This window comes from Tachysurus vachellii, chromosome 1, assembly GCF_030014155.1.
Source record: "Tachysurus vachellii isolate PV-2020 chromosome 1, HZAU_Pvac_v1, whole genome shotgun sequence".
Classification (NCBI taxonomy): Eukaryota; Metazoa; Chordata; class Actinopteri; order Siluriformes; family Bagridae; genus Tachysurus; species Tachysurus vachellii.
In genome coordinates this window covers 29,166,953-29,180,062 of record NC_083460.1, presented here as the reverse complement: position 1 = coordinate 29,180,062, position 13,110 = coordinate 29,166,953, and the positions used below count along the sequence as shown (strand labels likewise).

The 13,110-nt window shown below is 41.9% G+C and overlaps 1 protein-coding gene across 1 annotated transcript in view; it reads right to left on the bottom strand.

The window, feature by feature from the left end:
* ttll7 (tubulin tyrosine ligase-like family, member 7) overlaps nt 1–13,110 on the bottom strand; it is a 59,364-nt gene that overhangs the window by 12,016 nt on the left and 34,238 nt on the right. Inside the window, exons 10-18 of the mRNA XM_060881727.1 lie at nt 12,040–12,134; nt 10,764–10,911; nt 10,001–10,074; nt 8,370–8,505; nt 6,041–6,127; nt 4,954–5,149; nt 3,271–3,605; nt 1,426–1,560; nt 234–314 (exon numbers count right to left, since the gene is read on the bottom strand). Coding sequence (XP_060737710.1) covers nt 234–314; nt 1,426–1,560; nt 3,271–3,605; nt 4,954–5,149; nt 6,041–6,127; nt 8,370–8,505; nt 10,001–10,074; nt 10,764–10,911; nt 12,040–12,134 — 1,287 coding nt within the window. The remainder of the gene's footprint in view (nt 1–233; nt 315–1,425; nt 1,561–3,270; nt 3,606–4,953; nt 5,150–6,040; nt 6,128–8,369; nt 8,506–10,000; nt 10,075–10,763; nt 10,912–12,039; nt 12,135–13,110) is intronic.

Below are 13,110 nucleotides of genomic sequence, written 5' to 3'. Positions count from 1 at the left end.
AACGTGGAAATCTTTTAGTTCCAGGAAATTCATGAACAATTTTTTTTATTTAGTGCCATCAGAACATAAAGACAGTTTAGCTAAATTATTTATCAAACTAATTATCTAACTTATAATTTTTGTGTTTTACTATGAAAAAAAAAACATTTTAAAGATGTATATAACTTGTATATACTGTATATATGTATGTATATACAGAGTCATATCCTGTTAGTGGATTTATAATACGTTACCTTTCTTTGTTTGGTGGCATCTAACTTCACAAGCCAATAAGATGCCACTTTTGGTTTATGATATTTCCAGTTGTTTAAAATCTGTGGGTGACAAAAAAAAGCATTACATTCATTTTGTGACAAAAGACAACATTTCTGTCCCATTAAGTATGCATTTCCCATTAAGTTGCTGATATTCAGTGCATTTTTTCCCTTAGGCATTTCCTAAGAATGGCCCTGCTAAGTTGTTTTTACATTATTTGAACTGTTTTTTACTGCTGTGAAATAAAATCAATGCCTGTCTGCAATACATGCATAAACAAACACAAATCTTGACACACACAGACCACACAGCGTTCTTTTTCCTCTTTCTTTCTGAAATGAGACGCTGCATACTTTATTGTTTCCTTTATTCATTTTTAACTAGTTCATAGATCAATCTTAATGTGTGACTACACTGAGATTATTATCAAGTATGAACAGGCAAATCTTTCTTCTTATACTTATTCTCTCATCAGCATGTCTCGTCCCTGTGTTACTGAGCTAATATTCTATTTATGTTCTCTAGTGGACTTGCAAGTCAAGACAAATCTCTGGCTTGTTCCTCCTCAGAGGAAACGAACCGTGGACATGGTTACAATGAAGGATGATGGCAGAGCACTCTGGCATTGATATGGTCATAAACGTTAAATTCATCTTCTTGGATAAATCATTAATAATTCATTTAGGCTTACATCTGCTCCTTACTAATCAGGAGGCCATAAATTATGATGCACACTGATGCAGACCGATATCTAAATTACAGTGTTCTACTTTCTAATGGAAAGTACTGTACTGTAATGAAAGTTAATGTACAACGGATTTTTCCTGATTTTTTTTTTTTGATAACGGATTTTTTCATTCATAGTGTTGTTTTATTACATGAGAGGCACAATAAGCACAAAACTTGCAAACATTTGTAAAATTTTCCTTTTGAAAGTGCAAGTGAAAACATTTTAGGATATTGGAAAGGGTCTCAAACAGGTGCTGCTGCCCAGCTGCGTTTTCCATGGCGACAGCTAATAGCTCTCATTAACCATACAGGTGGACGGCTAATGACACTATGTACAAAATGAGACATAGTGAGAGAGAGAGAGAAAATGAGAGCCAGTGCTACAGGCAGCACTCTCCACAAATGAGCTGGGGGAACAAGGAGTGCGGCATACTAACTCACCTCATCCAGCACGGCCTCCGCTTCTTCCTCACTCTTCCCTGGGAATCGGATGCGCAACTCCCCCAGCGCGGCCAGCGTCTGCCGCGTCAGCTCCGCCTCCTGCTCCTTGCTCCTCACGTTCAGCAGGGACTCTCCCTGCGGTATGCGCACACACAAACACACACACAATGCAATGAAGATGAATTAGTGCACGCTGCCTTTTTTCCTTCCGTCATCAGCTTTTCCTTTTCTCACCGCTCTCCGCAGGCCCGGAGAGCGAGGCGAGGCAAGGATGCCACAATTAGAGTGGCACAGCCGCAAGCTATTGCTTGGCGGCTCCAGCCTAGATCCCAAAGGTACCCGCTGTGCCAGATGAGCCCAGGTGACTGGAGGTTGGCTCAGCATGTCAGAACTGTCAGATTGTGAGACGGAGTGTAAAAGTGTTAGTGCAGCGCTGACTGTAGGACATCTTAACACTCGTTACAAAAAGTGCTTAAAGAGAGGAGCACCGCTGAATGGAGGGAGTTTAGGGGCTAGTAATATTAGCATAAAAAGAACGAAAGTGTGAGCTGGGGCACATGTTAGAGGGAGCAAATGCGGTGTGTGTTAAGGGATATGCGTGTGTGATGGAGCCATGGTGCATATTCATGACATGACATGTTTATGAACACATTTCTGTGTGTGCATACTATCACTCAGAAATTCATGGCAACTGGCTTTGGTGTGCACAAGAGCCCATATCAAACAAGTGTCCCTAATTCAAAAAAGATCCACCTTACCTGTTTTATGTACACTCACCAATCACTTAATTAGGAACAACTTTACACCTACACATTCATTCAGTTATCTAATTGGCCAGTTGTGTGACAGCAGTGTAATGTATAAAATCATACACACATGGCTCAGAGGCTTCGGATAATGTTCACATCAACTATAAGAATGAGGGGAAAAAAAAATCTTAGGAATTTTGAATAAGGAAAGATTGTTGGTGCCAGTCTATTTGGAATATGTCTGATGTCAACTCTTGAGGCTACAACAGCAAAAGATCATGTTGGGCTCTACTTCTGTCAGCCAAGAACACAAAGCTGAGGCTTCAGTGGGCACAGGTTCACCAAAACTGGACAGATGCAGACTGGAAAAAAATGAAATCTGGTCTGATGTATCTTAATTTCTGCTGAGGCACACAGATGGTAGGGTCAGAATTTGGTGCCCATAGCATGAATCCATGGACCCAAACTGCCTTGTGTAATCAGTCCAAGTTGCTGAAGGTGGTGTAATGGTGTGAGGAAGGTGTTAATACTGTACCAATCAATCATGCCTTGAATGCCACAGACTGTTTGAGTATTGTTGCTGACCATATGCATCCTTTGGCCACAATTTCTGAATCTTCTAAAGACAATGTATGATAATGCATTACAAAGCAAATGTCACAAAGCAAAAGTCCTCTTATACTGATTTCATGAACATGACAAAGATTTCAATATGATTCCCAGTCACCAAATTTGAATCCAGATGCACACATTTGGGATGTGGCAGAATGGGAGATTCACAGCATGAAAATGCAACAAAAAAAAAATCTGTACCAATTGCATGATGCAATCATGTCAACATGGACCTGATTCGCAAAAGGAATGTTTCCAGAATCTTGGGGAATACATGCTACAAAGAACAGAGGCTGTTTAAAGAGAGAAATGGGAGCCTAGCCAGTATTAGTGTAGTGTTCATAATAAAGTGTTCAGTAAAGGTATAAATAAATACATTATACCATATATACATTAGAATTGGCTTTTTAGCTGAAGGCGCTAGATTAAATTACTGTGAACATAGTCTGGTTTAGGTAAGAGTGAGTGTGTGTTTTACACTTACCGAGGTGGAATGGATAGTGCCCAGGCTACTGCTGTGGGGCATTCTGTGGGCAGAGCTGTTGCGGCTAAGAGAGTGTGAGCGCAGAGCTGTGTGGGGTCGAACCAACGATGTTGGCGTAGCTAAAGCTCCTGCATGGGCTGATGCCACAGCAGTGCTTCCTATCTGGGGCATACTCTTGTTCGAGGTGCTTCTACTGTCAGTGCTGGGTGATTGTCCACTAAATGAAGAGATGGAGCGTGGGCAAGAGACAGAGCGGCGGATGAGTCCTGACAGCGCTGGTGAGGAAACTGAGCCCAATTTCTCTGGTTTGGGAGAAGGCTTCCAGTGCACTCGGCCTGAAAAAGAGGATAAAACAAAGCTTTTTTACATTTCAAATATTGCTGTTTTTCTTTAACCATTGAGTGATACTAGATGCCAGAATTAAGCCTCTGAACTAAATACGTGAGCTAAGAGAGTAATGACTAGACTCTTAGATACACACAAAAGCACTGACATGCCTGTATTGAGGCACAGATGAAGTAAGAATCCCCCCTCCCTGACAACAAACACAGAATAACTGTGGCTTCCATTAATCACAAAGGCATGTGCTGGTCTTAGTGGCCTAGCTCTGCAGTTTTCGGATTAGAGCCGCAGCAGCTTTTGCCCACACGCGCACCGAAGTGTTGAACGACCTCCAGCTTGTCCACGGGCCAGCCGGCCTCGGTGTTCTGCCTGCGAGTCTTGAGGGAAGGAAGTTGCCAAGTCGTGCGCATTATAGGGGCTTAGCTTAGGCCACCCCCAGATGGAGCGTCAAAGTCACTCCAGCCTCAGCGACTCACTCACCCCTCAAACTTCAGCCAAATCACGGCTTTGTCCTTCATTCCAAAGCTAATGGAAAAACTGGAGAGTTTGACCGCTTGCTCAAGCAAAAAAGAATCTTTAAACAATCCGCTCTGGCCCTGTGACACTTCAATACAAGCTGGCATGTTGTGATAGCAAGACCTGGGCATGGAAGGACAAAGGCAGGTGATGAAAATAAAACTATAAGAACTATATGTTTGTGGACCCCAAGGAAGTTTGAAACCTTTCCATTTTGAGAGAATTGGGTTTGTTTGCTCTCTTTTCAAGGTAAACCAAAAGCCCTTCTGTGAGGATCTCCCGGAATTGCGCCTTTCCCAAGCTGAGACCCTAGGCTCCTTACAGACTAGTGGACTAAAACACATCAAAAAAGCTCATTAAGGCCACTGTGTATGGGAGCCTAGAGAGCTTTCAAGCTATCACCCACTACTGCCAGCCAGTCAAATTAAGAGCCTCTGGACTACACCATCAGATCCTTGTGACCCTAATTAAAAAAGATGGATTTTGGCTGTTTCATGTATTAATTAGGTAAACAAATGCATTAAACTAGATTTACATCTGTAATTTGGGGTTAGCACTGCAGCTGACACCACTAGATTGCATAATTGTGTCTACAGTTGATCTGTCCAGAAAAAGGCTTGAGGGTGTGTATGTCTATCTGTGAAAATGGTATAAGTTTGTTTAAGTAATTAAGAAGCCTTCATGGTTGTATGAACAGCATCAAGGGAATGAATTCCTATCAAGGGCTGTGATATAAAAGAAGGGGAATGTGTGCAGCATAGTGAAGACTGTCCTAACTGGCCCCTGATGAGTACTAACAAAGAATCATTTCCTTCACAGACTTACTGGAACGCTCTGAGGCTTTCTGTCTGCTCTCCCCAACTTCAATGGAGACCTTCTTCTCCTGGAGGTCATTGGTGCTCTCTTCCTCTTCATCTGTGTTTGAGCCTGACGTTCTGCTACTGTTGCAGCTGCCTGAGCTGTCTTCATAGTCCCTGTGCCTCCTGGGCATCTGGGCGCTCTCAGGCATGGAGGACAAGGCCTGCAGAGACAGATAGACATGTCCAAGCCAATGATGTCCAGTGACTTTGGGAGGAAAAGACAATGTTAGACAGAGTCAGTGCCTTGGCGGATATAGCTTTCATCCTGACTCCAATTAGCATTTGTCATCAGCAGTAGCTAAGGTGACATGAGTGGAGAGGGTAGGTGGATAAAGTGATGGGAAAAGGAGGGGGAGTAGGATTGTGACACGGCCCTTGGTGTGCACCTTGATGACAAGTTGAGTGTAGACCTGCCTGTGATTAATGTCACAGAGGAGATGCGTTAATTCAGTATAAGTAACTCTGCCCAGATACCACCTTTCATAGCTAAGCATTCGGGAATATTAATTTATCATTTCCTTCCAAGAAAAAAAAGATAGGGAAGCAAAGTTAATTGAAGTGAATGCCTGTCTTGCGCTCAGGAAAGAGCACACTGTTAGCATTAATAAAGCATTCACATCAGTTATTCAACAGCTAATTTAGCTCGGCTTTCTCTTGCAAAATTAACAGTTAGGCAGCTATTGCGAGCACAGGTTTAAACAAATCAATTAGAGAAAGTGGGAGACGGAGACTGAAGAGACGGAGACGAACTCAAACATCTATCTCCGTTTGATTGTGCTGCTCTCCGTGGCATATTTAAGTGGAAATGCTTAAAACTGAATCCCGCAGTATTTCAACTGCTTCATTTCTGCCCTGATTTTTCCAGATGGCCCATAAAGCACCCCTGGGAGTCTGTCTATCCATCAGATCATTGAGCGCTGTGGGCTCATGGGTTGTCAGAGAAGAAAAGCATACTCAGAAGTGACAGGGGCAAATTAATTTCAACTAATGCCAATTGTGTAAGAAAGAATAGTTAGCCTTGTGAGCTTGATGTATTTAAAAAGGCAACTTACCTTCACTCCTCTCTGCCTGGATGTCTTTCCCATCAGTTTCTCATCGTCCAACTCACACTGCTCCAGCAGATCCAAGATGTCCTCTTCCTATACACAAACAATACAGAAATGTTGTGTTTTAAATGATGGTCATATGAACCGTTTGGCCAAAGATTGCTGACTTTTGCCGAGGGCATAAAAAAAGTGTTCTAAATCAGTGTCTGATAGATCATACAGGTGTGTGTATCCCTTAGTCCAGATCAATGCGCTTAAAAAGCTAACTTTTTTAAGCTACCACTTCTTAGCCTAGCCAGTTAGGTTTACAGACAACCATTGTGGAGCTTTTACATGTCTGTTGGGCTAACTAATGAATTAATGATATATCTCCCCCCCGTTCGTAAAGGCAAAATAAACAAAATATTATATCTGACTGCAATGAGTTTTACATAAAATTATTAATTGTTTAAGAATTTAGTTATATATATATATATGTAAGGACTCTGCCTGGACTCCGGCCACGTGCGTTTGTTTACGTTTCTCGTCACGTGTCTGCCCCGCCTTCGTCTGCTCCTCCCTGTCATCACACCTGATCCTTATTGTGTCATTGTCCTTTTTTGTATTTAACTGTGCCGCGTTGCCTCGTGCAGCGCGGCATCTACTGTGGTCTTAGTCCTGTTTAGTCCCGTCTCGAGTCTGTGTTCCTGTTTTGTGTTCTGTTATTAAACCCCGTTTATTTATGCTATCCTGCGTTTGGGTCCGCTCTGTTCCGTGTTCATGACAAAATTATATATATATATATATATATATATATATATATATATATATATATATATATAAATGTTTTTTTTTCTTCTTACTTGATATATTCTTGATATATCTTTCTCTTTTTTTCAATATTTAGTCTAAGATTTCGCAAAATTAATGTGTTTAACTAGCTACCCATACAAATGACTACTGGACATTATGCGCATGATTTACTTAAAATGTATTTTTACAATTGATAATTAACTTTCAGTGAACAATTTGATTAACACAGTTGTCCTAAATGTGAATGCGAACCCCTCTGTCAATGTCAGACTCCTTCTATACACCAGAGTGCCATACTCAATACACACTTCACCTTGTGTTAGTGTTTATATTAAATAAGAGTTTATTAAAATCATTTAATATAAAGTCCAGCAAATAGCTAGACTAAACTATGAGATTTTTTTCTTGATTTTATTCCTCTATCCAAAAGAGTGAATAGACAATGAATTACATTTTCTGAAATATGAAATATCCTTGACATAAAACATCACATAAAAGGCTCTCAGATGAACATTTGTCTCTAGTCATCTTGGCAGGTTTATAATGAGAAATACTGTCCGCTGTTCCACAAAAGAAAAGAAAAAAAAAAAAGATAAACTCTTGCAGAGTTAACACCTGTAATCTCCTCGCTGATTTGTTCTACTAGTGCAAATGGACATAAGCATATTCAGTTCCATTTCTCACACATCTGTGCATTGTTTCCTAAATCCAGATTACTATTCAGGCAACAATCCACAGAGAAATCAGGCTGTTAAACACTCATGTGAGTTGAAGCCAGTTATCTTCTCCATGTTGTGAAACATTCCAGTGACTTATGATTAAGGAAACTGATTTCTAAATCATCTCTTCTTCAAATCCAATGCTTGAAAGAGCGAGCGAGTTTCTTCCTCAGCAATCCTAACCCGTACCCAAATAAGCCAGATCCACAGATTCCACTGTATAGGAATTGCATTCTCATGCAGATAGATGTACACTAGAAAGCAGTAGAGATGCCCAGGCCATATCAGCCATTCTGATGCATGTCTAACTGATCCCACCACAGGCAGCTCAAATTCCATTATGATGGAGAGTGTGAATGGGCGATATTTAAAGAGGCTGTCCAACAATGCAGCATGCTGATGTGCCTGAGCTGACATATTCGTGCCTTGAAAATCCTCTTCAAACATCTCCAAATATTACTGCGGGAGGCACAGGACAATGATGAACTCCAGGTGAATAAAGAATGAACACAGAGGCAGAAGGGGAAAAACAACGAGTAAAAAGGCAGGTGGTGCTTGTAACAAAAAGGGATGTGTTTGGTCTTTAAAACATCATGTTCACTATAGACTGGAAAGCCTTAGACTCAAGCAACAAGGTCATGGCAGGAAACATAAGGAGGAGCCACAACAGTATCTTGCAACAATTCCTTTCTTCTCTTGCTATTTTCTAGCTGAAGGGATATTCTAAATACATAGAAGGAAAGAAGAGGGAGACAGAGAGTGCATAGGTAGGAGGGAGGGGGAAAGAAAGAGTATTCTGATTCTGCTGAGACTCAGGTACATGCCTTCATTCGTTTCAGAGGATTATTCATTTCCTTTTGAAGTGAGGCTGCTCGCCCAGCGAGGAACGTCTGAAAGGCAACCGAGAGGAGGCCCTCATACTTCTCCAAGAGCAGCTTGTCATCTGGGGGGTAAATACGTCTGTAAGCAAAAAGAAAAAGAGAGAGAAAGGCCATAGAGTGTGAGTGAGGAGAATGCACCTGCTTATCATATTCTTTAAACAATGCACAATCACACGTTTGACACCAGGGTTGGTATTAAAGTAATGCACTTTTGTTAATATGACTATTAAGGCTTGATGGAGTTGCAGTACCTTTGTTGGAAGGAACTCGAGGGTGAAAACTAAACAGAATAACATAACAAGTCTTGTGTAAACCTTCCATCTGATCTATGTCACACATCATGATTTAACATCTACTTACTTACCGTGTCGTGATGTTAATCTATATAAACATAAGGTTGGTAGGAATGATAACTAATATCTGTCGGAGATACATATTTTTGCCTGGTAAATATTCTGTTATGTTTGAACGTCCGCTGTAGTCAGGAGCTCGGCCAGCTGTTGGATAATTAAGGGATCAAGGAATGTAAATGTTAAGATCTTTGTCTAAAGCTCTAAAATCCATTAAGGCCTACATATGTACATTATGGCCAAACTTGTGCGGCAGCATAAACCTATTAGAGGCACGTGGGCCTTTGAATCTTCTCACCTCTCCTTCTCTCGCCTTGTTCATACGTGGTAATGTTTAAATCTTGGTCTGCCCCACATATTTTCTGAGCTTTTTTAATGTTTCAGCATCTTTTTGGTGTGTTTTTATTAGGATAGAGATGTAGGGAATAAAAATTACATCAGCTGGAAAACAACCTATTTAACAACCAGATTCTCTCCCCATGCTTCCTCTGTGCTTTTTAAGTGGTGGCATTATTCCAGAGCGACTCGTCACAATTATTCATCGAGCAGTGTGATAAATGCTACAGACACTAAATGGCTGTGGCTCCTCTTTGAAGCAGGCTCCTTGTACCTGAACTCTGTTCTAGTAAATGGAAAAAAGGTTAGTTGGTAGACTCAACTAATGAGGGGTGCCTTAATCAAGTCCCAGTGCCGCTTCCCAATTGGGGGGTCTTCATTAGGCAGCACCAGACGCTCGGCATTCGAGTGTAACAAACAGAGAGCAGCAATGGTAATAAAGCCCAGGGCACTGCCGTGGCGTATAGCAAGCACTTCTTTTAAGCAAAAGAGCATTGGCAATGAGCAAAGGACGAGGTGAAGCCAAACCACCCCTGACTTGTCCTCTGAAGCAGGCATCTGCTCATCTGACAGGCGAATATTAAAAATTGATGATCCCTGTTCTCTGTGGCCTCATGTAAGAGGAAAGCTCCTGATACTTTGGCATAACATGCCGTAGGTCTATGAATGTGCATGTTTAAGTGTGTGCATACCAAGGGGCATTCAATTCACGCCCTGGCCGCTGTCTTTTCTCATTTCAGACCCGTTCTGCTTCTTGTTTCTTTCCTGAACTGGGCCGTGTAGCTGTTACTTTCTCTAGTGCTCTATTCTCCTGGGAACATCCTGCTCCATAGCTGACCTTATAAATGTAAGAAGAGTCCCACAGGACGAGATGCTCCCGTGGCCTACCTGTAGTTCCCCAGATGACGCTTTTCGTACTCCTCCCTGGAGATCTGTTTGCGAACCTGGGCCAGCCTCTCTTTCTAAAACAAAAATATACAAGGGTGAGGTCCTTAGAAAGGATCAAACTCAATTGGGTTTATTTCGACAAACAACAACATCAGGCATCTATGTACCCCATTAGAGGCACCTTAATGAAGTCGAGTATCGGAGCGAACAAAGAGCTGAATGCAAAAATCCACCTCTCCCTTACACTTGTTAATATGTAGAGTCGAATCATAATTCATATGGATTTAAGTCCCGTGTTCCCATTTTAATACATCAAAAACGGTAATTGTGAAAAGGTCAGATGGTCAATTTGCAGCGGAGCAGCAGGGAGCCTCCAATTATAGTCACTGATCTCTGCTAAACACTAGAACATGATCGCTTGCTGAAGACCCCCCCTCCTCAATCCCACGCTCTTACCCTCTTATGCACTTTTCGCCCTGGCCTTTGAAAATACCACCTACCTGCGGCAATTTTACATTCATTCATCACTTCATACAATAAAGCTTGGCCCGAAAGACCAATCAAGAGCCGGACCAGAGCACAGAGCACGTCTCGCTGAACTGCCACTTAAAAGTTTGAAATGTATCGCCTCTGTAATTTCTGAACATGAATAATTAAATACTGCATTGTCGCCCTGAACTGCCAACGAAGCATTACCCGTGTGCCTGGGGAGAAGTTTTAGAGAAAGTTACTGCAGGAGAAAAAAAAATCTATTATGCCTCACCAGCTCTTCTTTCCTCCGCTCCAGGGTGAGGCGCTGTTTTTCCCACTCGGAGGAACCTGCTGCAAGTTTCTTCATGGTGCCCTGGCCGTAGAGGCGGCGCTGCGCCTCGGCCTTCTGCTGAGCCAGGTTTCGTCGCTTATCACTTGCTCTGTGAAGAAAATAATGTAAACGTGACCAAAAGCTGTGAATTGCATTGCGCTAGTATATGTCAAAATTTTCTGTTAACGGGTTCCTCACTTTTTGTCTTCACTAACTGGAGCTTTGAATTTGCTGTTGTTCTCAGGCTGCCTAAGGTCACTGAATTCTGAATTCTTGTTTTATTTGACGTTGAAGGCCTTGTGCTTTCAATTTCTCTTTATATCCCTAATGCTGGGAGAACTAACCCACCGAGCCAACGTATTACTACTTCCAAGCACTAAAGATGTCATACTAACTTTCCGGAATGGGGAAGACAGGTCGCTCGGGCACTGACGATATACTGCCTGTTTAATGGCGAAATGTGTTGGCTTTCAAGCAGGAATGACTCTTAGTCTGGAAATCCACAGAACCGCACTAAACGTCTGGAGAGGCTAGAATGAATTCGCTCTGACAGTTGGATCACAATGCATCTTGGTTCGTTTACACTTGAAACATGATCCTGTGAGCTGCAGAACGTTCCACGTCCTCTTATGTCCTGATGCAGTGCTGGCGCTGCTTTGGAGAGCTATATTTAGGACACAAGAGTCCAAGCATAGAGGTCAGGTCTGAGATGATCAATCAGCCTGGACTGTGTGTACTACCTGGGGACTGTTGTCTTTGCACACACACACAAACACATACACACACACACAAACAAATGCAAATACAGTATGTCCTGTATGCAAGTGATTAATTACTGTACACAGTCAAACAGGAGGCATGTTCAATGCTACATATCAAATTACACATACACAAACACACACGATCCCAATCACTTACATACTTTCAGCGTTGTTAAAAGTGACTTTGGTCAGTGGGCTTTAGAGAAAACAATACTGGGGTATTATTCCACAGTCTTACAGATTCCTACACATAAACGAGCACAAACTAGTGTGCATAAAATTCTCACACACGCTCTAATCAGGACGCTCGGAAACATGAAAAGTAGCTTGATCCTTTACAGATGAACTCAAGCTAATCGATAAAACTAAAAATGCCTGAACGTGTGCCTTCCAGACTTCCTCCACTTCTGCTAGGAAAGAATATTGAGTGGCAAAATAAAAACTAAACAATAATAGAAAGACACCTTTCAGCCTACCTGATGTTCAACAGTTTCAGGGCATTGAGCAAGACCCCCCTCTTCACGTCATAATCAATCTTCTGATCTGTCCCAAAACTCGGAGCGCGATTGATCTGGAAATAAATACAAGAGTGCATTTTTGTGGGTGTAGCATTTCTTTCTTCCCTACATTCCCAGGAAACAGTAGCAAACACCGTAGTGAAGTAGAAACATACAGGGTGCTTGGGATCGAATTGAACTTTGACCTTGTCTCTGAGTACATCCTGTCGAGCTTGGGGCAGCTGTCATTTGATAGTTAGATTCTCCAGTCAGTCAGCAGCAAAAGCTCATTCTTTCTGTTTTTCTGTCACTTACCTCCTTTTCCTCTCAGCATCCTTGTTTATAACCAACTGCTGAAAACTACTCTAGGCTTTATCAGTGTCACAGAAGAAACTACTATATCAGGAGACTGTATCGTGTTCTCTGCTAATAAGGGGGCGCCATGGAAGTTGATAACTTCCCCCCCCCCCCCCCCACACACACACCCCCCACAAAAAACCTCCGGAATCTTATAATAACCTTCCTTTACTTTTTAGTAGGTAAACAGTTGTCAAGCCAATGAATTCAGGTATCAAGTGTTATTTGTAACATGCCAAAATCAATTCTTTGCTCTGTCTCTCCAGATGGCCCGAGAGCTGCTCGGTGTAACAAAAGGACTGAAGGAGTGCACTGATTGAATTGCTGGCCAGTGGAAAAAAAAAAAAGAGTGAGGTCAAATAACAGTAGAAGTGCCACCTCACAGCACAAGCGTTAGGACACTGCCATCTGACACATTCTTCTAGAAAACTCCATGCCAACAGAATACTGCTGAAGGTTTATCTACTATAAGATCTGAGAGAAACAAAAACATTTCAAACCCCATTTTGTCCATATGATCTGAGTGCACGAGTAAAGTGAAATATCCGTTCATGGCGTCAATGCCGTTCTCCTAATGCATCGCAGAACAGTGTGAAAGGAATCCGTAAACACGCTATCGTATTTTTTTTAAATCGTTCTCTTCAAAGAGAATTAGTGTGTTTCATCAGGCTGGAAGTGTTTAAGAGGGCCGCA